This window comes from Carassius gibelio, chromosome A7 (genome assembly GCF_023724105.1).
Source record: "Carassius gibelio isolate Cgi1373 ecotype wild population from Czech Republic chromosome A7, carGib1.2-hapl.c, whole genome shotgun sequence".
Lineage (NCBI taxonomy): Eukaryota > Metazoa > Chordata > Actinopteri > Cypriniformes > Cyprinidae > Carassius > Carassius gibelio.
Window position 1 is genome coordinate 9,385,628 of NC_068377.1, and position 26,549 is coordinate 9,412,176.

At 39.0% G+C, this 26,549-nt stretch overlaps 1 protein-coding gene across 1 annotated transcript; it reads left to right on the plus strand.

Annotated features, from left to right (window-relative positions):
* The first annotated feature begins 135 nt into the window (after positions 1–135).
* On the plus strand, positions 136–26,120 carry LOC128016589 (E3 ubiquitin-protein ligase RNF166). Its single transcript, XM_052601223.1, has 6 exons — positions 136–513; positions 14,589–14,745; positions 16,088–16,200; positions 20,514–20,628; positions 20,926–21,033; positions 21,734–26,120. The coding sequence occupies exons 1-6, from the start codon at positions 344–346 to the stop codon at positions 21,797–21,799; spliced, it is 729 nt and encodes a 242-aa protein (XP_052457183.1). The 5' UTR covers positions 136–343; the 3' UTR covers positions 21,800–26,120.
* Positions 26,121–26,549: the final 429 nt, after the last annotated feature.

A 26,549-nucleotide genomic window follows, 5' to 3' on the forward strand; every position in this document is an offset into this window, starting at 1 on the left:
ATTCATCATGTTGACGCCATCTATCTATCGACGGTGGAATTGTGAATGCAACATCTGGGAAATGTAGTTCTATTTGACAGCCACTCTGGAAAATGATCGTTGCAAAAACTACAACTCCCATCATTTTGTTGGTCTAATCGGATGGAGACCGTTCCGTTAAAGCTACCATGTAATGTTTACTTCTTTGGAACAACGGCGTGTCGTCCTTGGTTAACACTGTTGGAGATCGCAGATGCGGTATCTAATGTCGTATAAATCACATTTTCCCTGCGAGACATTCGTTAAAACCACGGAATCCTATTTGCATCGGCAGTATTAGTGGTTCATCCTGCGGTCCGTGTTCATGATGGCGATGTTCCGCAGTTTTGTGTCTGCTGCTCAGCTCAGGCAGCATCAGCAGCAAAATGGGGCCGCAGCAGCCGCACCTGGGGAGAGCCTGGAGAGCCAGTTCTCCTGTCCCATCTGTCTGGAGGTGTACCACAAACCTGTCAGCATCGCAAGCTGCGCACATACGTGAGTATAGTAGCATTTCTTTCATTCCCATGTAGTATCTCTGTTGTCGAGGCAAAACATCAATTTTTTGAGTGGTCACTTTGGCATTCATGCATGTACACTTCCTACAGAATGTGCGTTAACAGCCAAAATATTAAACGATGTGCAGAAAAATAATAATAATCACCAATCCCATTGTTTTAGAGAATAGTAGATTAAATCCCACATAACCACACACGCTTTCAATATGAGTTTAATCAAAGTCACTTTTTATTTTCTATTTTCTTTAATTAAATAATTTTATTGAAGATCAATTCTGTCACGTAATGTCACTTTGAAGATGAAAAACAGTGTGCATCCCTTTGTGCTTCCACGAATCCGACATCATGTAGCTTTGTCAGCCTTGGGACATAAAAAGGATGTCCGATATTGGCATCTGATCTGTTTGTGCATTTTACGAGCTTACAATTTTCTAAAACATTTCGAGAAAAAAAAAATTAAAAAAAAAAAAAAAATATATATATATATATATATATATATATATATATATATATATATATATATATATATATATATATATATCCGTAAATTGGGGTTTTTGAGTTTCGCTTCACATGTGTAGCCTACTGCGCAGCAGAGAACAAAGCGAGAAAACTGCGAGCGATTTCGGTTCTTTTGCAAGAATCCTAAATAAGGCTGAATCAATCCGAACCGAGTTTATGTCATCGACTGATATTATGCACGCTTAAATTTATGTGCGTTGATTGGGATCACGGTTGGGTCTGTCATTAAAGTAGGCAGTAGTTGATATTCGGTTATTGTGTTTGTAAAAAGCATTTATCTCGGTTGAAGCGGGAAACTTATGATGTTAAACTTGTTAGTAACATGAGGAGTTAAAACAAAGCGTCCGTGTTTTTAAGAACCAGAAATACGCTTACGTGACATTAAAACAATCACTAGCCCCCACCCCGAATTCTGAAATGAATCACTGAATCGGTCCCTGAAACAATTCATTCAGGCGAACGTTCAAAAGAACCGATTCATAAAAAATTATTATATTTTTCGACACCTTGACGCAAGAGACTGTGTGAAAACAGTTCACAGCCAAAACATAAACATAAAACATAAACATAGTGTTCTGTAATATAACATTATTTTAAGATGATTGAGTTTCTTTTGTGAAAAAGTGATCTAGAGATCACACTGTTATATTGACACATTGACAGTATAGTAACCCGCAATTAAGTAAGAATTTAAGAGGAAAACATTAAATATGAGACAAGAATTCTGAATTTATATAATATAGAACAGTATCTAAAATAGCCTGCAGTTACTTATGATGGCAGAATTGATCACTTTTTGATCAGTGGAGCAGTATTGTGCTCAATAACAGTAGATGCATTTAGAGACACATTTGAATTGTCTCACCCACTTCAGTTTTCAGTATGTGCAAAAGCATTCACTTTGCACAAGTCTTCACTTTTAGTCTAAACAGTTCATCAAATGAAGGCAGTTCATGTTATAGTTTTTATTATGTCTGACACAACCATTTGTGCCTTTGATAACTGACGTTTTGGTGCTTCGCTTTACTGTATTTTGTGAAGAGTGAAGCTTGTTATCCTAAACATAGATTGCTTTTCACCTGGAGGTCCGAGTAGAGCATTACTGGGAGGAGATTGGTTATCTCTTCCTGTTTCATGCTGAAACATTGCCATTTAACTGCCCTTTCAGAAAAAAAAAAAAAAAAAAAACGTAGAATTTTTGATGATGGAAACACTGTAACTTTCACACAGCTGTTGTAAACCTAAGGGAATTATTTTTTTTCTTGATAATTGATGCTTCACCCTGAAAAACCTGACATATGAAATCCCATTTTTTGAAGTGGAACATTTTATTGAAGTGTTAGGCTGTTTCATTATCATATATGCTTTTATGGCTCACATAGGAGACTATAAAGCTCATACTCAAATATTTAACAACTCATATAGGAATATAGTGTTGCTCACCTTAGCAAATTATGTACTGGTTTAAATGCTATGAAAAATCGAGTCCTCCTTATCTCTGCATGCCAACGCCATCATATGTTCCCGCCAGAGTTACAGGTGAGATTGTAGCACGTTAATTAAACAGTAGTTGTCCGCCCTCATAAATAATGTGGGCTGGAGTTTCTGATGCCGTCTTTGGTTTTGTGCAGAACTGCCCACACTCATGTAACACATTCATAACACATTCATGGGACGTGCAATACTGTGGCTCATCTCAAGAGTAGGAGGCATATGCCTGAAGATTTACCCTTTTTAAGCCATTCTTGTTTCCCCTTTCATGTCGGTTTCTTTTATTTAATTCAGAAAAGCTTTGATAGTTTATCTGTAATCGTTGAGTTATTCATTGGGTTTAGTTCCATCATGTCGGGTTGACATGAGGATCCATTAGTCATAACTGATTTGCTGAAAAGCATTAATCTCGATTATGATTTGTGATAGAGCTGAAACAACGAATCGATTTAATCGATTAAAATCGATTATTAAAATAGTTATATAGCCATTTCACTCAGATTTCATGACTGAAGAAGAAAAATGCTATCAAGGTATGGCACGGCCAGGACCGCAGCATCTCGTTCCCTATTCAGGGAACCATGGTTACAAACGTAACCGAGATGTTCCCTATCATAGGTCACTTCGATGCTGCGGTGACGTCACCACGTATGGGAACGCTATACCAAAACGCCTGACGTACCTGATAGCTGGGATCCTAGAAAGCATCTGCTCAAGCGGAGAGAACCCGGGAGCCAGGAGCCATCCTCACACTCAGACTGTAGGACTTGATAAAAGTGCTCGGTGAGGACCATCCTGCCGCAGCACAGATATCATCCATAGAAGATCCACTGAGAAAAGCTTGAGAAGAAGCCACAGCTCTAGTGGAATGAGCTTTAACTCCTAAGGGCGAAGCGAGTCCGCGCGCCTCGTAGGCTAAAGATATTGCCTCCACCAGCCAATGGGACATGCACTGTTTTGTAACCGCATGGCCCTTACTCTTATGTCCAAAACAGACAAACAGCTGGTCAGACTCACGCCATTGGGCTGTACGATCCACATAAGTCTTTAAAGCTCTCACAGGGAAAAGACTTAGATCTCCTGACCATGCCTCAGCAGGGGGTAAAGCTTCCAGGACCACTTGCTGAAAGCGAAAGGGGTTAGATGCGACCTTAGGAACATAATTAGGCCTGGGCCGCAGCAGCACCTTTACAGAGCCCGGTGCAAATTCCATGCACGAGGGTGAAACAGAAAGAGCCTGTAAATCCCCAACTCTCTTGAGGGAGGATAAAGCCATAAGAAGAAGTGTCTTCAGTGTCAGGATTTCATCCGGTACAGTCTCCAAGGGCTCAAACGGATGCCCTGATAAACCTTGCAACACAATGGATAAATCCCATGAAGGAACTCGCAGGGGGCAGAAAGGCGTCTCGTAGAAGCTGCTCTAGAATTCAGTATAGTCTCAGTGATTTCAACAGAAAGACCGGGACATACTAACGCACTCCGCTCAGTGGCCACGCCCACAGTTTCCACAGATCTGGCCTCGGGTGCCAAATCAGTCCCTGTCATTGTGATAATAAATCCTGTCTGAGGGGAATCTCCCATGGAGAGCCCGCTAACAGACTGATCAGGTCCGCAAACCACGGCTGCGTGTGCCATCGCGGAGCCACCAGCAGCAGCTGTTCCACTCTGTCCCGCCGTATTCTGCATAATACCGCTGGGATCAGACGAATCGGAGGAAAAGCATACAAACTGGTCCTGGGCCAGCTGTGAGCTAACGCATCCACGTCCAGGGGCGATGGGGGGCATAGGGAGATAGCGGGCAATGCGTAGTCATGTTCGACGCGAATAAATCCACTTTCGCTTTGCCGAAAATCCGCCATAAAAGATTCACCGTCTGGGACCATCCATTCCCCTTGTTCCAGAGCCTGTCTGGATAGCAAATCCGCTCCGAAATTCAATCGTCCGGGGACATGAATGGCCCGGATCGACAGAAATTTGTCCTGGGACCAAAGAAGAACATGTCTCGCCAGCCTGCATAGGGGGCGAGAGCGTAATCCTCCCTGATGATTCAGGTATGACACAACCGCTGTGTTGTCTGATCTGAGCAGCACATGACGGCCGATCAGCAGATCCGCAAAATACTGGAGAGCCAGAAAAACTGCCAGTAATTCCAACCTGTTTATGTGCCAGCTGCGCTGAGCCGCTGTCCACACTCCGTGGGCTGGGCGCCCTTGACGAACAGCTCCCCAACCTGTCAAAGATGCGTCAGTCATGACATTCTCTCGGAAAGCATAAATTCCCAGCCGAACTCCTGTCAGGAGAAATTCGGTCGACATCCATAGTTTTAGCGACATCACACACCGTCGTATCACTGAAATCGTTCGATGCGGAAGACAACGGGGTGAAATATTCCGCCTTTTCGTCCACCACTGAAAAGGGCGCATGGGAAGCAATCCCAGACGAATCACGGGGGATGCCGCTGCCATTAGACCTAAAAGCCTGAGGCACAATCTCACTGTCACCGTGCGACCCGCTTTGAAGCGCCGCACGCATGATGCAATCGACTGAGCGCGCGGGAGAGAAAGCTTTGCTGTCATCGCGCGAGAATCCAAATCTATTCCCAGAAAGGTTATCCGTTGAGAGGGGATTAAAACACTTTTCTGGAAATTTGTGCGTAAGCCCAGGCTGTTTAAATGATTCAGCACAAGATCCCGATGAGAGTGTGCTTGAGTCTGCGATTGCGCTAGCACCAGCCAATCGTCCAAATAATTCAAAGCACGAACGCCCTGGAGCCGCAATGGGGCCAGAGCTGCATCCATGCATTTTGAGAAAGTACGGGGCGCTAAAGCCAAGCCAAAGGGAAGAACACAGTACTGATACGCTTTGCCCTCTAAAGCGAATCTGAGGAACATCCTGTGTCTCTTGACGATCTGAATATGAAAATACACATCCTTCAGATTGATCGTAATAAACCAATCGTTTGGTCGGATCTGAGACAGAATAGACCACGGCAGGAATTAGGCCAACAGATTGAACATCGGGCTCTGCCGCTAGCGAAAAAGCGGCGGCTGTGCGAGCCGTCATAAACGGGCCGTTTGTGTAGGATCCCTGAATTGCCCCGCGAATTCCGAAAGCAGGATTGCGCAGAGTGTCTGAGGGAGCGTTTGACATTACAGCTCGATCCAATGCTGCTCGAGGCGTTGTTTGCGGCGAGACATTCAATGTTTGAGCATGGGGACTGCAATGAGAGTGTAGGATGCGCAAAAGCGGTCCGACAGCGCTCTCTAGTGGAGGGCACAGTCCCTGGCATGCAGCAAAAAGATCAGGAGCTGCTATTCGGTGCCCGAGAACGAGAGGCATTTGCCGTCGAGCTCAGGTTTAGTCTTTTGCGTTGACGCTGGTGAGCCGGTGGAAAAACCTTAGGGCCCCAATCCTTGCGAGGGGGCGCCATAGGTGAAGGCTCCTCTCGAGAGACTGCTCGCTGGCGGTGAGAGGAGGTTGAGCGAGAACACGCGGGAGCTTGCCGGCGTTCAACCTCCCTGGATCTGCGGGGAATCAGCTGGTGGAAAGCGGCTGATTGCTGTTTCGCTGCCGTGAACTTTTCCACTACCGACGTGACAGCCTCACCGAGCAAACTATCCTTGGAGACAGGGGCATCCATGAGGAAAGATTTGTCCTTTTCCTTGATATCGGTGAGATTAAGCCAGAGGTGGCGCTCAACCCAAATCAAACCGGCCATGGAACGGCCCACTGCATGAGCGGTATGCTTGGTAGCACGTAGCGCCAAATCCGTTGCTCTACGCAGTTCTTTTACTGCCTCTGGCGTGATGCCCTCCCCTTCGTCCAGTTCCTTCAATAGCTCCGATTGGTAGACCTGAAGGACCGCCATAGAGTGGAGCGAAGCAGCCACTTGGCCAGCGGCCATGTAGGATTTCCCCACCAGGCTAGACGTGACTCGACACGCCTTCGAAGGAAGAAGGGGGCGAGACTTCCATGCTGCGGCCGAATTAGGCACGAGGTGTTCGGCGAGAGTCTCTTCCACCGGGGGCATTGTTGTGTAGCCATGGTTCGCCATATCAGAAACGGTGCTGAAATCCGCGGCCGCAGCGTTAGTAATCCGTGTCAAAAAAGGCTGTTTGAGGTCCGGGAGGAGGTCCGGGACAAAAGGTAAAGGCCTCCGGGGCTGTGTAGGTGTCCGACTAGTTAAAAAACGGTCGTCCAGCTTAGAAGAAGGTTGGGCCTCGGCCTTCTCAACCTCCCAGTCAAGCCCCAATTTACCCACTGCGCGAGAAACCATGTCCAACAGCTCACTGTAGGAGGGGGAAACACGCCTCTCCTGTCCGCTAGGAGGGAGAGGGCTAGTGTCGGCCGCGAAGTCCTCAGACCCCGAGGCCGCGGTGGATAGAACGTCGTCATCATAGCGTCCACAACCGAAGGAGATGGCAGCGCATGCCTCCGGTGTGGGCTGTAAATCCTCATTAGAGAAGACGACAGGCTCAACATAACTTTTATTCTGCAGCAGGTTAGGGGAGAGCGAGCGATGTGTAGAATATTCCAGCGCTGCGCTGTCCATGAAATCCATGTCGCACGTGTCACCCCAAGCTATCGCCTCATGCGGTGCCTCGGCAGTCGCAGAGGTGACATGACGGGGGTTAGACTCGAGGGCGACATCGGAAAATACTTCCACCCTAGAGCGCAGTACTCTGAGCCGTAGGCCATCACAATGGGGACAGGAAGAAAGGCCGTTAAGCGCCGCCTGTGCGTGATGCAAACCAAGACATACTACTCACCTGTCATGAGTGTCACCCGCCGTGATGTACCTGGTACATGGCTCCTTGCATTTACGGAAACTCATCGCGTCCGCGAAGAGGAGTTAAACACTGCTCGAAGAAAATCGCTGGAGAACGCGAGATGATAGGGCACAGATGATTCGGTATTCCTGACGGAAAGAAATCTGAGCGAAATGGCGCGCGGCACCCAGGTATATCATGCGTGCGTATGCATAGGGTGGTGCCATGCGCCATTTGGCCAATAGGATTGGCGGGATGGTATAGGGCTTCAGACATTCGTCACACCGAAGGTGTTCCCATACGTGGTGACGTCACCGCAGCATCGAAGTGACCTATGATAGGGAACTTTACTTTGATCCTTCAAAAAAGAAGAGTAACCTGTAAACTCTGCACTACTGAAGTTGTATGTATGTATGTATGTATGTATATGTATGTATGTACGTGTGTGCATTTGTGTGACCCTGGACCACAATACCAGTTTAAGTTGCTGGGGTATATTTGTAGCAATAGCCAAAAAAACTGTGTATAGGTCAAAATTATAGATTTTACTTTTATGCCAAAAATCTTAAGGAAATTAAGTAAAGATCATGTTCCATGAAGATATTTTGTACATTTCCTACTGTAAATAAATAAAAACTTAATTTTTGATTCGTAATATGCACTGCTAAGAATTAATTTGGACAAATTCAAAGATGATTTTCTGAGTATTTAGATTTTTTGCACACTCAGATTCCATATTTTAAAATAGTTGTATCTCAGCCAAATATTTGTCCAATCAAAACAAACCATAAATCAATGGAAAACATATTTATTCGGCTTTCAGATGATATATAAATGTCAATTTATAAATGTCAACTTAAGGTCCAGGGTCACACACACACACACACGCACACACACACACACACACACACACACACACACATATATATATATATATATATATATATATATATATATATATATATATATATATATATATATATATATATATATATATATATATATTAACGCAGACGATTCATTTTTTTAGTTTAACGCATCCAAATATTTAATGCAATTACCGCAGGGGGGGGGGGGGCTAGATTAGGGGTAGGCCACCCCACTCACAACTTATGACAAGAAGTGAATTTATTCAGTTGCAGAATATTTGACATAATTTTTATAGAATTGAATAGAAAAGCAGTGTTTCAGAGATGAATATACTTCATTATATCATGGGTTTTTATGCAGAGACAAGTAAATAATTTATGTCAACACTATATGGCTCTTTGGCACTATCATAGCATTTCTCTGTTTGAACATCCTGAGACAGCGATGTAGGCTTAACCACAGGCAAAATCTATTTGTCCAACGAACGGCACCTAATTCGTTGTATTGTCTTGTTGTATTTGGTTGGTTATATTTTCCTCATTGTCAAGTCTTAAGAAAACTTGTTTTTAAAGTTAAGTGCTTCAGATGGAGTTTAGATCTTAACGTTCCTGGTTCAGTCACACATTCAGGCACAACACATGGTGCTTTCTCTGGAGCTATTGAATTATTCACCACAGTTAAATGAGATGCCAACACATGAATCCTGTTGTGTTAAGAAAGATTGAGGGGGCACTTAAGGTAAGGAAGAGACAACAGTGAAATGATGAAAGGAACCAGCAGCTGATGAATGAGAGAGAACAATGAATGGAAGTATAGATTTTTTAAAGGCTTTTCAAGGTCTCTTATACAATTATTGACACCTCTAGAAATAACTAGGAGTAAAATATATCTGAAGTATATTCCCATTATATTAAAAAATGTTTAGCACATGGGCATTATGAACATGCAATTGTCCAGCTATGATTTCCTGTTTCACAGGAATCTAAATATGAGGGAAAACAAAGGCCAAATTCCCTTAATCATGGAGTAAAACCAAATAATATAGTTCTGATGTGCAACAAAAGATTGTTGAGCTTAACAAAACAGAAAGTGTCTTTAAGAAAATATTGAATGCATTGAAAATTCCCATTTCCACCATCAGGGCAATATTTAAGAATTTCCAATCCAAACAGAAAATGTTACACCTCTGCCTGGAAGAGGACGTGTCTATGTTGTCTTAAAGCAAGGCAAGTAGGATGGTTTGAGTGGCTCCATTGATTGACTCTCCAAGGATCACATCTAGAGAATTGCAGAAAATAGTTAAGTCTTGGGGCTGGAAGTCCTCAAAAAAAAAAAAAAAAAAAAAAGAGAGAGAATCAAATAGCACCTACATCACCACGTGTTGTTTAGGAGGGTTTCAAGAAAAATCAAGAAAAGAAAATGTTCTCATCCAAAAACAAACTCCAGCATATTCATTTGCCAGACACTACTGGAATTCAAACAGGACTGGGTTCTATGGTCAGATGAAACTCATTTTTATAATATATTTTTGGCAGCAAACTCTCAAGGTTTTGGTGCACACAAAAGTGAAAGTGACATGACATTCAGGCAAGTATGGTGACCCATACTCAGAATTCGTTCTCTGCATTTAACCCATCCAAAGTCTACATACACAGCAGCGAACACACACACACACACACACTGTGAACACACACCCAGAGCAGTGGGCAGCCATTTATGCTGCGGCACCCGGGGAACAGTTGGGGGTTCAATGCCTTGCTCAAGGGCACCTAAGTCGTGGTATTGCCAGCCCGAGATTCGAACCCACAACCCTAGGGTTAGGAGTCAAACTTTCTAACCACTAGACCACGACTTCCCACAGTACTAAAAACAAAGCACATCATGTGCACAATGAAATCTACTGCTGTATCTTTAATTTTGTGGGCCTATTTGTCTTCCAGAGGTCCAGATAGATTTCATCATGGATTCTATCAAATAGCAACTGATAAAGAATCTAAACCTGAATACCCCTGCTAGAAATCTTATAATGGCCAGTCATTGGATTTTCCATCAGACAGCAAACCTCAAAATCAATACAAAAATGGGTCTCTGTCCACAAAATGTTCTGCCATAGCTGTCCAAGTTCCCTGATCTGAACCCTATAGAAAATTAGTGGAGTGAACTTAAGATGAGAGTGCATGAATATAGACCTTGGAATTCGAAAGATCTGGGGAGATTCTGTATGGAAAGGTCTATGATCTCTTGTCAGGTGATCTCCAACCTATCCAGGTATTATGGGCAAGACTCCGAGCTGTTATCTTGGCAAAAATAATTGAATAAAAGGTTGTTTTTTAATAAAAGATCAAAGGGATAGACAATAAAGATTTATTTTCAGAGGCTTCAGTGTGAACCAATGAGTTATTTAGCTTACATTGTGAGAAACATGAGCAAACATTGTAATTGTTACTTATGTAGCATATCATATCCAAAACAAAAATGTCATTATCATTGTATATAGTTGATACAGTAGCCTACATCAAAACAAAAATAAAAATCTGAGAACACTTTAAAAGGTAAATTAATAACTACTCTGATATGACACAGTAGAAGTGGTTGCATCTGCTCAGTATTATTATTTATTTATTGTTCAGGTGAATGGCCCTAACATAGCACAACAAATTACATCATCTTGTCATCTTTCGACTGCAAAAAAGGAACTTCCTTCAAAAGAAAATGTAACACTGCTGACAAAATATTGAAATCGATATTTTCATAGAGAACAATGGACCACCGTAGCCTTCAAGGGCCACAGCAGCAGGAGGCAGACGGCAGAGCTGCTCCCAGAACAAATACCGCTCCACTTACTGTCATTACTCTCACTTACTACATTTTTCACTGAGGTGAACCGTATTCATATTTTATTCATCTAAAGAAATAACAGCGTTTTTAAGTGTAGCCTGTTTGATTGCAGTATGACATTTATACAGCGTGATATCCTGTAGGAGCAGGACGTGCAGTGCAACACCAACATTTTCATCTTCTTTAAACATTGTTCATAATTTGTTCAGCATTGTGAAACACATTTCTGGACTTTTTTAGAACCTATATTAAAATTTACCACATGGCTTCATGTAATGATTGTAATTGGAGGGACAGAGTGTGCCCCTCTTCTTCTTTTTGCAATAATTGAGAGCCAAAACTTATTCCGCCCCGCTTATTTTGACATGTAACCCTTCTGGACCAATCAACAAAACATTTATATATTCTGCAGTAGTTCAGCAACTAGTAAGTCAGATTGTGAACATGAATACATGAGGAGGATGTGTGGAATAGTGTACTAAATTATACTGTAAATCCTTTTTTGGACTTGCTAATGGGAATGAAGCCTGTCAGTCCTTCTGCTGTGTTGTTTTCTTATTTGTTCCGAGACTTTCTTTGCTTCTCCCGAATTCCTCCACAACTCGTAACATTCTAAATAAATCAAGATTTGAACACAATAGATACACACGGTATGCAAGAAAACTAGATTTTTTCCAAAAGTTAGGCTGCAGATTTGTGAGCAATTATAATGTGCGTCAAATTAAAAATGTAGAATGTAAATTTTAATGACAGTGTATCCCTGCAACATCGCATGACGTGACAACATCTCCAATCATATACAGAGAGCGCTGTGCAGTGTTTGATTCTCCTGACACATGCTTTACTTTGTCAATTCTGTTTTGTGACAGAAATGGCACACTTGAACTTTAAGAACCCATCAATAAACCATTTTTATATTAGGTTTTATATCAAGTATTGCTGTAATTGAATGGCTGCTGATGAATCTTTTGGTGTCTTATAACGGTCGTAGTTGACTCAAGTTTGTTGACTTTTAGAGAAATCATCTGTGTTCATAATGGAATACTTAAGTACTACACATACACAGTAAACACACACACAGAATATAGATGCCTCATTAGCAGCTGATTCTATGGGCGGCTTTATGTAAGCCATCCTCCATGTTAGAAAAGCCAAATTATATATACAGCTTTGATGTTTTTAACTTTACATTTGTTTATTTCAGCAATGCAGTTATAAAAAAAATTATAAAAAAAGACATGCGAATGCTTATTTGACCAGAGCTCTAGAGGGCAGAATGCAGAGTTGTTTAATTACAGCATGTCATGGCTCATTGAATTTTGAGGAATTTTGCAGATGCAACGCTTCGCTTAGCAACTGACCTTCACTTCCAGTTCCCTCGTGAGTCAGTCAGTGCTGCATTTCAGTGTAGACCGTGATGGAGTGGCTCTTGTTTGGCCCCTGGCCCTGGATTCAACAGTACCATAAAACGTGGCCTAAGCCTGGCAGAAAAACTCTGAATGATTCATTGCTTTTACAGTCCCGTAAACTCTTGCCTCATCCGTCAGAAAGTGACAAAGCTGCCACCACCATTTTTTGCTGATGCTGCCATGGATTTGGACCCCGGGCTGAGTCACGCCAGCTTGAGAGGTGATGGCTAAATGCCTGAAAGTCTGATACATCAGCATTTGTTCGGCTATTCAAGGCCCGTTGCCTGCCAGCCAGAGTTCAGTGGTTCAAAATTGTTGTTCTCCTTTGAGGCTTGTGCTGTTACTAAACATTTAGTGGACACTTTTATCCAGTGCCACTTATAGTACACTTATTACAGGAGCAAGTCCTTCTGGAGAAACCTGAAAGTAAGTGCCTTACTCAAAGACACAGTGGGGATATTTAGCATTTTTTTTTGGAATCAAAGCAGTTAATCTTACTGTTACCAGATAGATGGTATCCATATGTTATATGATAATTGTCATGATCATAAAAATGGTATAAACGATTACAACTAATCAAGAGAGCGTTCATATGTTTTATTAGAAATTCTAAGGTCAACATGAAACAGCGTTTGCAACTTTTTAAAACTTCTGTAATGGGATGTTTTTCCAAAGAAGAAAGGGGCAGTCTGCAACTTAATATTCTGCATTACATCATGAAAAGTGGTCAGTATGGTTACTATATGAGATGGTTGAAGAATGAAAGTTTTTACATTTTGATTGTAAAGGCATGTCACTATTACAAAAAGATTAAATTATTGTTTTTTATGTTTTGAAAGAAGTCTCTTATGCTCATCAAGGTTGCGTTTAATTGATAAAGAAATACGGTACAAACAGTGATATTGTGAAATATTATTACAATTTAAAAAAAAACTGTTTTCTTTTTTTAATATATTTTAAAATGTAATTTATCTCTATGATGGCAAAGCAAAATTTTCGGCAGCTATTATTTTATTCTTTAGTGTCACGTAATATTTCCGAAATCTTTATAATTATTTCACGAGATGAGAAATTTTATTTCAATTTATGATTTTAGCAGCAGTAACAGAAAGACTCTCTAGACAATGCATTTGAATATGATTTAAAGGGGTCATATGATGCGATTAAAAATTTTCCTTTCTCTTTGGAGTGTTACAATCTGATTGTGAATAGATAAGATCCCTGAAGATGCAAAGACTAAAGTCTCAAAACCAAAGAGATATTCGTTATAAGAGTTAAAACTCTACCACAGCCCCCTAAAACAGCTTGTGGGTGCTTGCGGTGTTCGGCCAATCACAATGCACTGGGTCAGTTGGCCAATCAGAGCAGACTGTGCTTGTTGGAAAGAGGAACTTTGTAGAAAACAACACGTTTAAGAGGCGGGTCATAGAGGACCTACAATAATGTACAGTATTTGAAAAATTATGTGTTTTTTTTAACATTAAAGCATATCAACGTGTTTTATTACACCAAACGCAAAAAATAATGATCTTTAAAAAAAAAAGCATCATATGACCCCTTTAATCAGGGCCAGGACACAATTCTTTTCATAATGTTTCTCTAATATAATTTGTTCTTCTTATCTGCAAACTTCCCCTCTGTTACTGACATAACACATTTGGTTTTCTGATTACTTCAGCTTGCTACTCAAGAGGGGTTAAGTTTATTTTTATATTCAGACAGACTAGTCTAGCAGTCTTGTCCATATCCATTAATGCAACACACTAACTAAAGTGTTGATATATTTTGTTCACAAAAACATACAAATGGTAGGCCTGCAAGAAAAGAAAAAGGTTAAGCCTGCAAGGAAGTGGTGGAGTGTTAGTTATGATTAATAAAAAAAAATTTAAATATTCCCTTCACCAAACTTAATAAACCCTACTCGTATGAGCCTTTTTCCCCACTTAGATGCTGTCTATAGGATATTTTGAATCGATTTGACAAAAATTACTATTTGTTTCAAATTATGAATCCCTTTTTAAAGCAGATACATAATTGTGATAAATGCTGACTATTGTAAACAGATAATAAGAGAGAACTTTAAGTTAGATCTACCAACCATGTGATACCACATTACATGTTGTCTGTAATATGTTTGTGTCTGTGTGTGTTCACAGTTTCTGTGGGGACTGTTTACAGCCATGTTTGCAGGTGACATCGCCTCTCTGTCCACTCTGCCGCATGCCTTTCGATCCAAAGAAAGTGGACAAATCCTCCGGTGTGGAGAAGCAGCTCTCTTCATATAAGGCACCATGTAGAGGGTGCAGCAAAAAGGTCAGTCATTGTGCTTAGTCCTCTGTCATTAAGGCATTTACACTGAAACCTGCTTCAGGGACACTATAGCACGACATCCTGACTCTCCCGCAGGAGCCGTTCAAAACTGCAGTGACCGTTTAATGTTAAATTACATTTAAAGCCAAACAAGAACAGCCCAGCAACTACAATCTGACACACTGAGATGTCCTGATTTGCCATTGCGAGTTTAGAAAGACCACTGAACACTTTTATTGTGCAAGTGCTCACTGTTTTGTGTTTGTGTGATTTGACACAGCAAGTTTTTCAGATATTTTAGTTTCATAAAGTCAGCAAAACATGACTGCTGGATTTAAAAACATGACCAGCAAGGTTCACATTTACAAAGTTTACAGCACAGCCTAATTAAGGTGATGTTTGTATTAAAGTGTCCCTATTATGCTATTTTAATGATTCCTAATTTTGTTTTGAAGATATTTTGAAATAGGATTGCATGTGTGCAAGGTTAAATAAAAAGTACATTTTCTAATATGCATTGAGGAATCACCTCCAGTAATGAATGCTGAATAGTAAATACCCAAACATTGATGGTACATACGTTAGCTGAGCACTACTGTAAATTAGTGATGTAACGTTACAGTTTGTAAACCAAAATATCACTCCACACTTGTACTCAAGGTAGTAAGAATGACAGACCATCTGCATTAATTGAAACAAATTTAGGTAATAGTGGGCTGATTAGCAGAAGTATTTCAATACAATAACATGAGTTAGCTAAAACTGTGCACTATGTGGACACTGTATACAACACAAAACTCATTTTGAACACTCCGTATATATACATTATTATTAATCATACTTACAGGTTGTGATCCAGAGGTTCAAATATTGTCAGTAAATGACAGGAACAGTTGGAGCTATACTGCTGTGCTGTCTGGGTTCAAATACATTTCTCTTTACATCCTTATCCTATGGGAACACATGCATCATGTTTTACTTTCGCGGTGCTGAAAACAATGTTCTAATGTCTTCTAGACATTGCAACAACACAAACTTAACTCTTCCAGGCCTAAGCTACAAACTCTGAGTTTGGGGGCAGGACAAAGTACACATAAAGACCAAAGGCAGGCATTATGCAGATTTGTCACAAAATTAGGTTTGCAACAAAAGTAAGTTTTCAATTACTGATAAACATTTACAGGTGATCGGTTCTTTCTTTTGAGAAAGGATTACTCAATTTGTCATGCACTTTGATCTTTGCAGACCTTTTTTTCATTCATAAACTGCTATATTACACACTACATGAAAGATAATATCCGAAAAAGCATTTAATCACGCACTTTGTTTTATTTTAATATCCCAGGTCACCCTGGTCAAAATGCGGTCGCATATTTCATCTTGCACAAAGGTTCAGGAACAGATGGCCAATTGCCCAAAGTTCATGCCTGTGGTCCCCACCTCTCAACCCATTCCCAGGTAAGCATCACTCCAGGGATCATTTGAGGTCAGGCTGACAATCATGGAAAATAACCTTATTTTCCTCTTCATCAACTTTTTGTCTTGTTTTTGCTCTTGTGAATGTTGCTTGATAGTGTGACTACACTTTGGAAAGGTGCAGGGTTTCAAGTTAGTTTGTCTTTAAATGTGTGTAGATCAGTTCTATAAATAGGAAAGTAATTCACAAATTAGAAAAAGTATGACGCAGCTGTGCAAAGGAATGTCTTAGTGCTGGTGAAAACACCTTTGGTTATAAAATAAAAGTAAATTATTAAAGGTGTTCTTTCTCATTTGGCCTCATTAGCTGTGAAGGCCACTAGGCTTTGTCTCTCTGGAATGAATTTAAAAGTCAGAGATACACACAAAAGGAATGCTTTTTAAATTCTTTTTAAATTCTTAAAAATGAGTCAGTTAATAGAGTAGGAGCTTACTTTAACTATTAGAATATTTATTTTTAATGTTTTTTTTGTATATTAAATACCGGTGAAGAATTAATGGTTGGACACCATAGGCATTTTGCTTTTTTTTTTCTTCTGTAAATTTCATACCGTGTCTTATGAAAGGATGGCATTTAAGAGGCGTCTTATTTTTGCTAGTGTTAACTTTGTAAGACTTCCACTTCCGGTTTGGTTTGGACACAGCATTTTAGGATATTTCCTCTTTCTCCCTACATTAAAGAACAACCAATCCCACACGTCTCTCTCAGTCAAATGCTGCCTTATGACTCATGCTTCTCTGAAGCACTCAATGCTCTTTGGGATAACAGTTAAAATGCAGCGAAGAGCTTTAAAATATGGATCCAGGACACGCTTCATATTTACAGATACTCTTTAGACCCACAACCTAACGGTGTAGGTGTACTTAGATCTAGGGATGTCAAACTGATTTCTGACAGTTGAAGACAGACAGAAAGTTTTGCCCAATCAGATGACTCCAGGTTGACTTATGTGTGTGCGACTCTGTCGTGCTTCACTCTTCCTTTGAAGCACAGGAAGAGCGAGAGGAGGATAAGAATTAATTAACTCTTCAAAGCAGAACATGTTGATGTATTCCCACTGTGTCTCTGTCTGCAAAAGTCTTGCATCATGGATGTTTATCATACTCTTTGTGGTAGCATCACACAAATATCGTAGAACCATGTTACTAATGCAGACCTTTATGCCATTCTGCAAACGTTACTTTAGTAAACACAGAGACCTTGTTCAATAGCGCGTCCATGACACTGACACATTTCTGTCTCAGTGAGTCAGTGGTTTATCAGATAGCAGTTTTGTATGGAGTTGAGGAAACTGCTTCAGACTGATGCTTTCCAAGAGATGTCGTGTCTGATGATCTAGAACAAACTCAAGTGGGCTTTAGATGTCTTTAGCTAAGAGAATATTTAAATTCAGCATTAAACAACACTCACAACCAATTTTGCTTCCATTATCCAATGAATTTGTGGATTACAAAAAAAAAAAAACATGTTGGCCAGGACTTGGGCTGTGTGATGTACTGTATACGATATCACACTTATTATTTTAATAATGTGCGAGCTGACATGCCTTGAGTGTGCGCAAAAACACACTCTGCATTGAGAGAAAGAGAGAGAGAGAGATTACTTTTGCTTCAATATCACACACCCCCAGTCAGGACTAGGTTTTATGTTTTGGAAATGGGTTTGTTTAAGAAAAGTGTCTCTATTACAGGTGGGTTGGATGGGAAAAGTTATAAAATAAGAAGGCTTGTTGACATCAGTGGAAAAGGGAGGTCGTGTCAGAGGGGGAACATGTTATTACATTTTGATCACGTTTTCTGAAGCAAATCTATGAGGTGAATTTTGATTACATGTTGACTATGATGAAAACAATCCTTATTTCTCTAGTTCTAATTTGAAAGTAGTGGCATCATTATATTTTCTTCCTTCAACCTTGTATCAGACACCATTTTTATATATTGTGGGATATCATAAACTTCATTAAAAATCGGATCAGTTGGTGGAATCTTGGTAGACAGAATGGGCATTTGATTCTGACTTGTACTTTAAATACTATTTAATGAAGTGGCATTAAGATTTTGGACACAGCTGCACAGACTTTGTCCTCTGTGGTACTTACTTGGCACCATGGAGATAGAGAACCGTATCTGGTCATGGTGACAGTAATAGAGACCTTAAGATCCCCTATGCCTGTCTGCCCAAGCCTCATCTATTAATCCAGTTATGTCTCAGTCTGTTGAAGTCTTTTCCAAAGTCTCCCACCGAGCAAGCAAACGTCTTTGCCAGACCATCAGGGTATTCAAGCTGCACGGCAAAATTCTAAAAAGTCAGAAATCTGGCTTCCCTGAAAGAAATTATCTCTGGTCAAACACTTTCAGGACATTATTTGTAAACATGTATATTATAATGTTTAAATTATTGTATTTTTTTATTTCCAATTATTTATGTGATTTATGTAATTATGCAGTTTTTGTAACATGGGAAATATGGTTTTCAAAAGACAAGTTGCTGTCAAACATAACACCCATATTTGTGACTGTAGAGGAAGTAAAAGTACATCCGTCAAGTTGCAAATTGTAATCTACAAGATTACTTGTATTGTTTTTTGATCCAAAATTAAATATCCTGTCTTTTCCGAATTTAATAGGATAAAATTATCGATCATCCAGTCTTTTACATTTTTAACACACTCTGTTAGCTTAGATAATTTTTTTATCTAAAAGTTTCATCTGGTCTCGTTGAGATATATATCTGAGTATCATCAGCATAACAGTGGAAACTAATCCCGTATTTTCTAATAATATTATCAAGGGGCAACATGTATATTATAAATAGCAGAGGACCCAGGACAGATCCTTGTGGCACTCCATATTTTACTGGTGATAAATTAGATGACTCCCCATTTAAATAAACAAAATGGTAGCGATCAGACAGGTAGGATCTAAACCATCTTAGAGCCTGCCCTTGAATACCTGTATAGTTTTGTAATCTATCTATGAGTATGTCATGATCTATGGTGTCGAATGCAGCACTAAGATCAAGTAAGACTAGCAATGAGATGCAGCTTTGACCTGACGCAAGAAGCAGGTCATTTGTAATTTTAACAAGTGCAGTTTCTGTGTTATGGTGGGGCCTGAAACCTGAAATTATTATTTTTTTTTTTTTTTTTTTTTTCAGAAAGGAGCTCAATTGAGCAGAAACAACTTTTACTAAAATTTTTGTAATTTAATTTAGTAATTTAGTAAAATGTACTCTTTCAGTAATTTAGTGGGTACAGGATCTAATAAACATGTTGTAGGTTTAGATACAGTGATAAGTTTATTTAGCTCTTCCTGTCCTGTAGTTGTGAAGCACTGCAGTTTATCTTTGAGTGTGATGGATGAAACTGAAGTGTTAGACACTGTAGAATCTACATTTGCTATTGTATTTCTAATGTTATCTATTTTATAAGTGAGAAAATTCATAAAGTCATTACTATTAAATGTTGATGGAATATTTGAATCAGGTGGCATCTGGTTATTTGTTAATTAAGCCACTGTGCTTGGATTGTTTTGGTTATTTACAATGAGTTTGTGTATATGCTCTGCCCTAGCAGTTTTTAGAGCCTGTCTATAGCTGGACATACTGTTTTTCCACCCAATTCTAAAAACTTCCAAGTTAGTTTTCCCCATTTGCATTCAAGACTATGAGTTTCTTTCTTGAGAGAGTGAGTATTACTGTTATACCATGGCACAGTCCTTTTTTCCTCTAAGCTTGTGCTAAATATTTTTGCAGAAATTTCACCGTTCTTCGATGCAGACTTTTCTTTTTGTTCTTAATGCAATTTGTAGCTTTCAGAGATAATAACAGCAGCACTGAGAAAAATAATTGTAAACAATAAAACATTTTAGTAGAACGCATTCATGTTTGCTGGGTAATAGAACACATTTAGCCTCAAAAGCAAGTTACTTAATATTCAAATTTTTTTATTATTTATTGGACTTAAAAATTATATCACCAATGTTTTTGAAATTCCTGTAGAAAAAAGGAAGGAGCTGCTGAAAATTGGGCGGTCAGGAATGCCTCAAACAGCTAATGTGAACAGAAGGTTCTTGCCTCATTTCTTGTAGACTGGAAAGTTATTCACACAATGTTATACACCCCCTGGTTGCACATTTACATTTTCCTGTGAACACTGATAATCAGTTTGGTACACAAGTCTTTTGCCTATTGACTCTTCTGCTCCAGAGCTACTGCTTATTATGTAATAGTGTAGATCTGATACTGATTTATCAGACCACTTGGTTAAGACCCAGTGAAATTCTTTTTTTAACAGCAATATTCCAAACCGCTCCACATTTGTCTGCCCGTACTGTGGCGCTCGCAACTTGGACCAACAGGAACTAGTGAAGCACTGTATGGAGAGCCATCGCAATGACCCTAACAAAGTGGTGAGTGTCAGTTATCTTACAGTTTCAGGGGTGCCAAGTACCACTCATCTGTCGCAGAGAGGGATTGGCTTGTACAGAATATCTTGTATTGAGAATCAGGACAATAAACTGAAATGAAGATGTAGACTGAAACCTTCATATGATATTTGTTCTTCTGTGCAACAAGAAAGGAGACATTAGCAGAATGTCAAGTCTGCTTTTCTGCATTTCTTTCAGTGTTTTAAATCAAGCACCAAGTCAAGATTTGATCACAGTCCTTAATGGTAAACACTCTTTTCTTATGTTTTATTCTTGAAGGTCTGTCCAGTATGTTCAGCTATGCCCTGGGGTGACCCTAGCTATAAGAGCTCCAACTTCCTGCAGCATCTTCTCCACCGGCACAAATTCTCCTATGACACATTTGTGGTAAGAAGGCAAAAAGCACATAGTTTAGGTTTATATATTCTCCTTTTTTTTTTATTCTAACACTCTGTTCCCAATACCATGTGAGCTGCCTTGCTTTCTCCTTCCTGCATAGGCATTTGCCTTCTAAAGCAATAATAGAACCTCATATAAAACCATGATAAATGAAAAACATCCATATGTGTTATAGGATTAAGAATCTGGGAAGGAAATTGACTTAATAATTAAATTAGTGTTACAGCGCAAAACATAGTAATTTCTTTCTTTATGCAATAGATGAACCTGTGTCAAGGTGAAATATGCAATTTCTGTGCTACTAGTGTCACCGGGTGAAATTACAAAAAATAAAGCATGTTTTCAAACCAGCTTTGCAAACTCCCCTTACACTCATCACAGATTTCTCATATCACAATATCTGTAGCATGACAGTGAAGAGCTGGCATGTGTAGCAAACACGAGAGTTGAGCTTACCTAAGGTTATAATGTAAGTTTTTTTTTTTTTTTTTTTTTTTTTGTGTGAAATTTCCAATGTTCTCAAAGGTGATACAATACTTTCTTTGCAAGGTATTTTACAACTAATTTTTTTTGTCTAATGGTTTTAAATGTTCTTTATTTTCTTTAAACAAAATTGAATTTCTTTTAATTTTGTAGTGTAGTCTGATCTGGATGTGTTCTTTTTCTGTTTTTATATGTGCATATGCAGGACTACAGTATTGATGAGGAGGCAGCACTGCAGGCAGCACTGACCCTCTCACTGTCCGAGAGCTGAGAGTCTGACATCATATCCTGTACCACAACCATGTGAAGGATCTTCTCACCTGTCTTGTTTTAGGCTAAATATTGTCATTGTTCCTCTGTTTTTCCTCTCACTCTACCTCTCTTCTGGTCTATATTTCCGAGCTACAGTCCAGCTAGATCCTGAAGTAGCTCTATAGCTTGTTTGCCAGTTGCATTAGAGCTGAGCAAGCTTGTTTCTTCCTGAAATTTAAGGGGAGGAGCTTCTGGTTGGCTATCATCATCATCATCATCATCATCATCAATATTATCATAACCATCAAAACTACAACCAACAAAATACCGACGTATGCAAAGAGTCAGACAAAGGAATAGATAAATAACACCATGCTTGTTCTTGTTGTTCTTCCTATTGTTTTCTGTCCAAATGTGACTAGACCCCAGCGATGAAGTGAAAACCAGTACAGAATCAGTTCAAAACAGTGCGTCATGTTAAAGCGAAGTTGAAAAGTGAACTATGTTGGGATTGGCTGTTCTCTAATCTTTAGAGAATACCAATAGGGAGAATGAGAGATTGATCTTCAGCCTCCTCACTATCACACATGTCATCATGTATGGAATGCCGAATACCATCTGCCCTTTTTTAATCAAGAGTTGATTTGAATAATTGCACTCGTCACAGTTTTCTACATGTCTGAATTCTAGTATCGTTGTGCTTTTATAGTTCAATAACAGAACATTGACCGACAGGACTGCATACTCTGCTCTTAACTTGCTACAGTGATATTTTCTAAGAAGCATCAGATAAGATTAAAATGTATATTTTTGGAAAAAAGTTTTGAGTTTTAAATGGTGCACAAACAATAAGACGGCAAGCTTCTAGAGCTGTGCTGAACATTTTTATCTTTTAATGTATCCATTAGTACTGTTCATCTGTATCACTTACTAGTGCTGACTTCAAGTGCTTTGGGAAAATTTTTTTATGAGTTCTGTAATCTTAATTTCATGCAATGTGAATTCAAGCGATTGGGTCGTAATAAGATGGATTCATTGGGCACTGATTTCTTTCCCTCTCTGTCATTTCCTGATTATATATTTATATATTTTATCATTCTTGTGCTGCCACAGAAAATGATAGGAATTGTTCACACACTTAATGGTCCATAGATGGCCATAGATTGGTTTATTAGCATAGCCTAGTTAGCCTGCTGGTTGAATCTGTAATTACAAACACTGCTTTTTAAAAGTACCTTTTCCCATTCAAAATTATAATGTGAATTCACCTTCACAGTTGAAGTGTATTGTAATTAATACCAGCTTCTGCCATGATTCATGTCCACTAAATACAATTATTCCAACATGACTTGAAAGCAGCATTGATATGGAGAAACTTGAGAACATCCTAACAGGAAGTGAAACAGGCTGTAGTTGTTTTGGCCACAAAGTCATTCAGAGCCCAGACTCAATTTCTTTGGTCTTTTAGAGGTTTCTGTACTTTGTAAGTGTTGAATCTAAACCTATGTACAGTGATATTTAGAGGAGCATTGGTGTGATAGGGTTAGGCATTAGAGATCAGAATCTAATGTCCCTACTTTGCAGACATACTTAACCATGTCTTAAGATACACCTTGAGCTGACATTTAGGAGAAAAACATACTCTACCCAAGTACACAAATGTGAATGCCAAAGCATAGCTCAAAGTCAAGAATCTTTGTTTTACTTTCTCCAAAAGTATTTAAATCCAAACAAAGTGTTAAAATGTCAAACCAAACACGTTTCCTCGGAAGTATTCAGGAATGTTGGTGTTATTAGGGTGGAATAACTGTGGCATTAACAAACCACAGTACTCAGAATGCGATAGTAACCTTGAAATTTCTGTGCTATTAAGCTGGATGCATTAAGTAGCTAGCTATTAACATGATGACTTTTATCAGAAAAGATTCTTGTTAAACTGTTGTTGCATCTTGACCATACTTGACAAAAAAGAAAACTGTCTCTAGAAGAATTTATATTGTGATATTGGATTTACTGTAATGCTTTGTGTTTTGGAATACAACTTGTGAAACTGCGCTTGTGTACCATAGCTAGAATAAATAGTGTTTGTGTACCTGCATAGAGTATGCTACAGGTCTATAATGATGTGCTCCAGGCTTCTGAGTTTCTGGTGCGCATAGTTTGGCAGATTTTTTTGATGCTGGTGCATCATTACGCGTTTGATATAGATTTGATAACTCTGCCAGATGTAATGGTTTGAATATATTTAGAGCCAATCTTGACAAAAGAGTGGAAGATCATTAGGGCTGGTTGAAAACGTTTTTCAAGTTACCAACTTCGATGATGTTCCAGCTCGTGATTCATTACTGTGTTGATGAGTGTTTGTTTAATCTGTCACAATAGAGCTATTGTTTTTATCTCCATTTTGTGAATTATCGTTACTTTAGCAAGGTTAAGCGTGTCACAATCATTGTCTAATTTGAAACTCAGTGGCCGGGAATCAAATCGGTAAAGGTTTGACTTGGCGTGACTCGGAAGAAAGGAACAACTCCGAACTTGTGTGATGTGAAACGTCGTTTGCTTCCATAAATATCTTGCTGTCAGTTTCTAATCATTTAGAAAGTTTAATGTGTAATCACTTAGAGTGTTCTTTCCTGTATGGTTTTCTTAAAAGCCATAGTGGAGTTTGAATTGATTTCTTTAAAAATAACACTGTGTCCTAATAGCATGATAAATCTTCCATGCAGATCAGAGTTTTTGTCAATCTCAAAGATGTCGTCTCATTATTACAGTAATTCAGAGCATGAATAATCATCAAATTTGTTCCGGTTTTCTTTTGTGTTTTTGCATTTTCACTTTCAGTATGGGGAGACAAATTATAGTACATCAACGGAAATTTGTCACATCTCATCGGGACACAGTGTTAAGATGTCATTTGTCTTTTGATGTACATTTGTACTGAATACAGGGCCATTTAGAATTGTCTAAGGCCTTCTGGGTAATGTTGAAATGTCCTTGTTGGTATTTATTAAGAGGCCTGTTAAGAGGCTTATACATTCATAGTATAAGTGATCACTTTTTTCATCTTTTTTTGATTCAATTGTACATAAAATGGCAAGACTGCTACATTTTTTTGTAGAGTCTGTTGAAATTCGGATTCAGGTGCAATCAGCTTTTCTGCTAAGAAGCATGTTAAAAACATTGCACTTTAATTAACTGAAATGTCTTTTGATGATTGAGTAGGAATTTTGTTCCAGTTATTTAGTGTGACTAACTGCAAAATGTATTTTACAAGAGGGAGATCATTTGTCATGTTATTGTTGTGTGAAAAAGGTAGGTCAGGTTCAAAAAACATCAAACATTTTCAGAAACTGGTAATATTGTATTGTTCTTAGCAAAAGCATGATGGCAAACAAAAATGCTATCAGTTAGACTTAAAAAACTAAGCAGAAAGAAATTTTCACTGGTTTCCAAACAAGTATTGAAAATGTGTTCATTGTATTTGATGGCAATGTGTTTTTCATTGGCTTCTTTTGAGGTTTTACATGGTAAAGTCAGTATTTTATGGTCTTGCTCTGAAATATTAAGATGAAATCGAAGAGTAGAAAGTAGAAAAGACAACCGAGTTTCCCAGTATCCTAATGTTTTTACTCAATTATGTTTTTTTTTTTGTTTTTTTTAATGTCTAAATAATAGTGCTCAAACAATATTCATGTGCACAGCTGTAGCATAGTATGATGTGTTTTTTTTTTAAGTGAAACTTTTGATATTGTACAACACCGCTCTCCAGTTCTAAAACCTTTTAGAAAGACCTTAAAAATGAATATTTTTCACTCTTTTTGTATTGTAACATCAATGCATACTGTCACAAACATTCTGCATTTCTTGTGTTGGTTGACGGCTGTCCAACAGAACATCGGAAACTAAGGATGGCTCACATCAAGTTTCATGTCTATATGAAACTTAATGAATGGCCAAGGATTCAATGGAGGACAGCGGTTCAGAACTGTAGTAACATCTTTTTATTACCGGAACCGTAAACGCTGGACGCTTGAGGATGAAACATGGCAAACTCATGGACGTGTAATGGATTCAGAACTCAAGAATTATGTTTTTGAATGCACCCGCTCTGTGACCCCTGACCCGGAAACTTTACTGAGAACCTGTTTGGTGGCTGCAGGACCAGCGTTGGTGTTTATGCATTCACGACTATGAATAATAATGATATAACAGTAATAACAATGCTGATGTTAATGGTGGTGTGCATTTTTGAAGCTGAAATACTGACTGAGGTTTAATAAGATACTTACACAGTGTATTTGTAGCAATTTCCCCCTTAATAAAAACACAGATGCACCCGGCTTTAATGGCATTATCCTTTGGTGTAAACCCTTTTTGCCCAAACAATTTGGAGAAATGAAAGAGATCCTTGGTTTAAAAACTGTATACAGTGGGGCTCGAAAGTTTGTGCACCCCTTGCAGAATCTGTGAAAATATGAGTAATTTTCAAAAATAAGAGAGATCATACTAAATGCATGTTATTTTTTATTTAGTACTGTCCTAAGAAAATAAAAGATGTTTACATTTAGTGCACAAGCCAAAGGAAATTATTAAAATAACCACATTCAAAAGTTTGGGAACCCTTGGTTCTTAATACTGTGTTCTGTTACCTGATGATCCTCGACTGTCTTTCTGTTTTGTGATGGTTGTGCATGAGTCCCTTGTTTGTTCTGAACAGTTAAACTGAGCAGCGTTCTTCAGAAAAATCTTTAAGGTCCTGCAGATTCTTC

What these genes read in the sequence shown, in the direction of transcription:
- LOC128016589 (XM_052601223.1), top strand. Translation starts at nt 344, where the DNA reads ATGATGGCGATGTTCCGCAGTTTTGTGTCTGCTGCTCAGCTCAGGCAG. An exon ending in ATCGCAAGCTGCGCACATAC is followed by an intron (nt 514 to 14,588) that starts GTGAGTATAGTA and finishes GTGTGTTCACAG; the next exon opens with TTTCTGTGGGGACTGTTTAC. An exon ending in TCTCCTATGACACATTTGTG is followed by an intron (nt 21,034 to 21,733) that starts GTAAGAAGGCAA and finishes GTGCATATGCAG; the next exon opens with GACTACAGTATTGATGAGGA.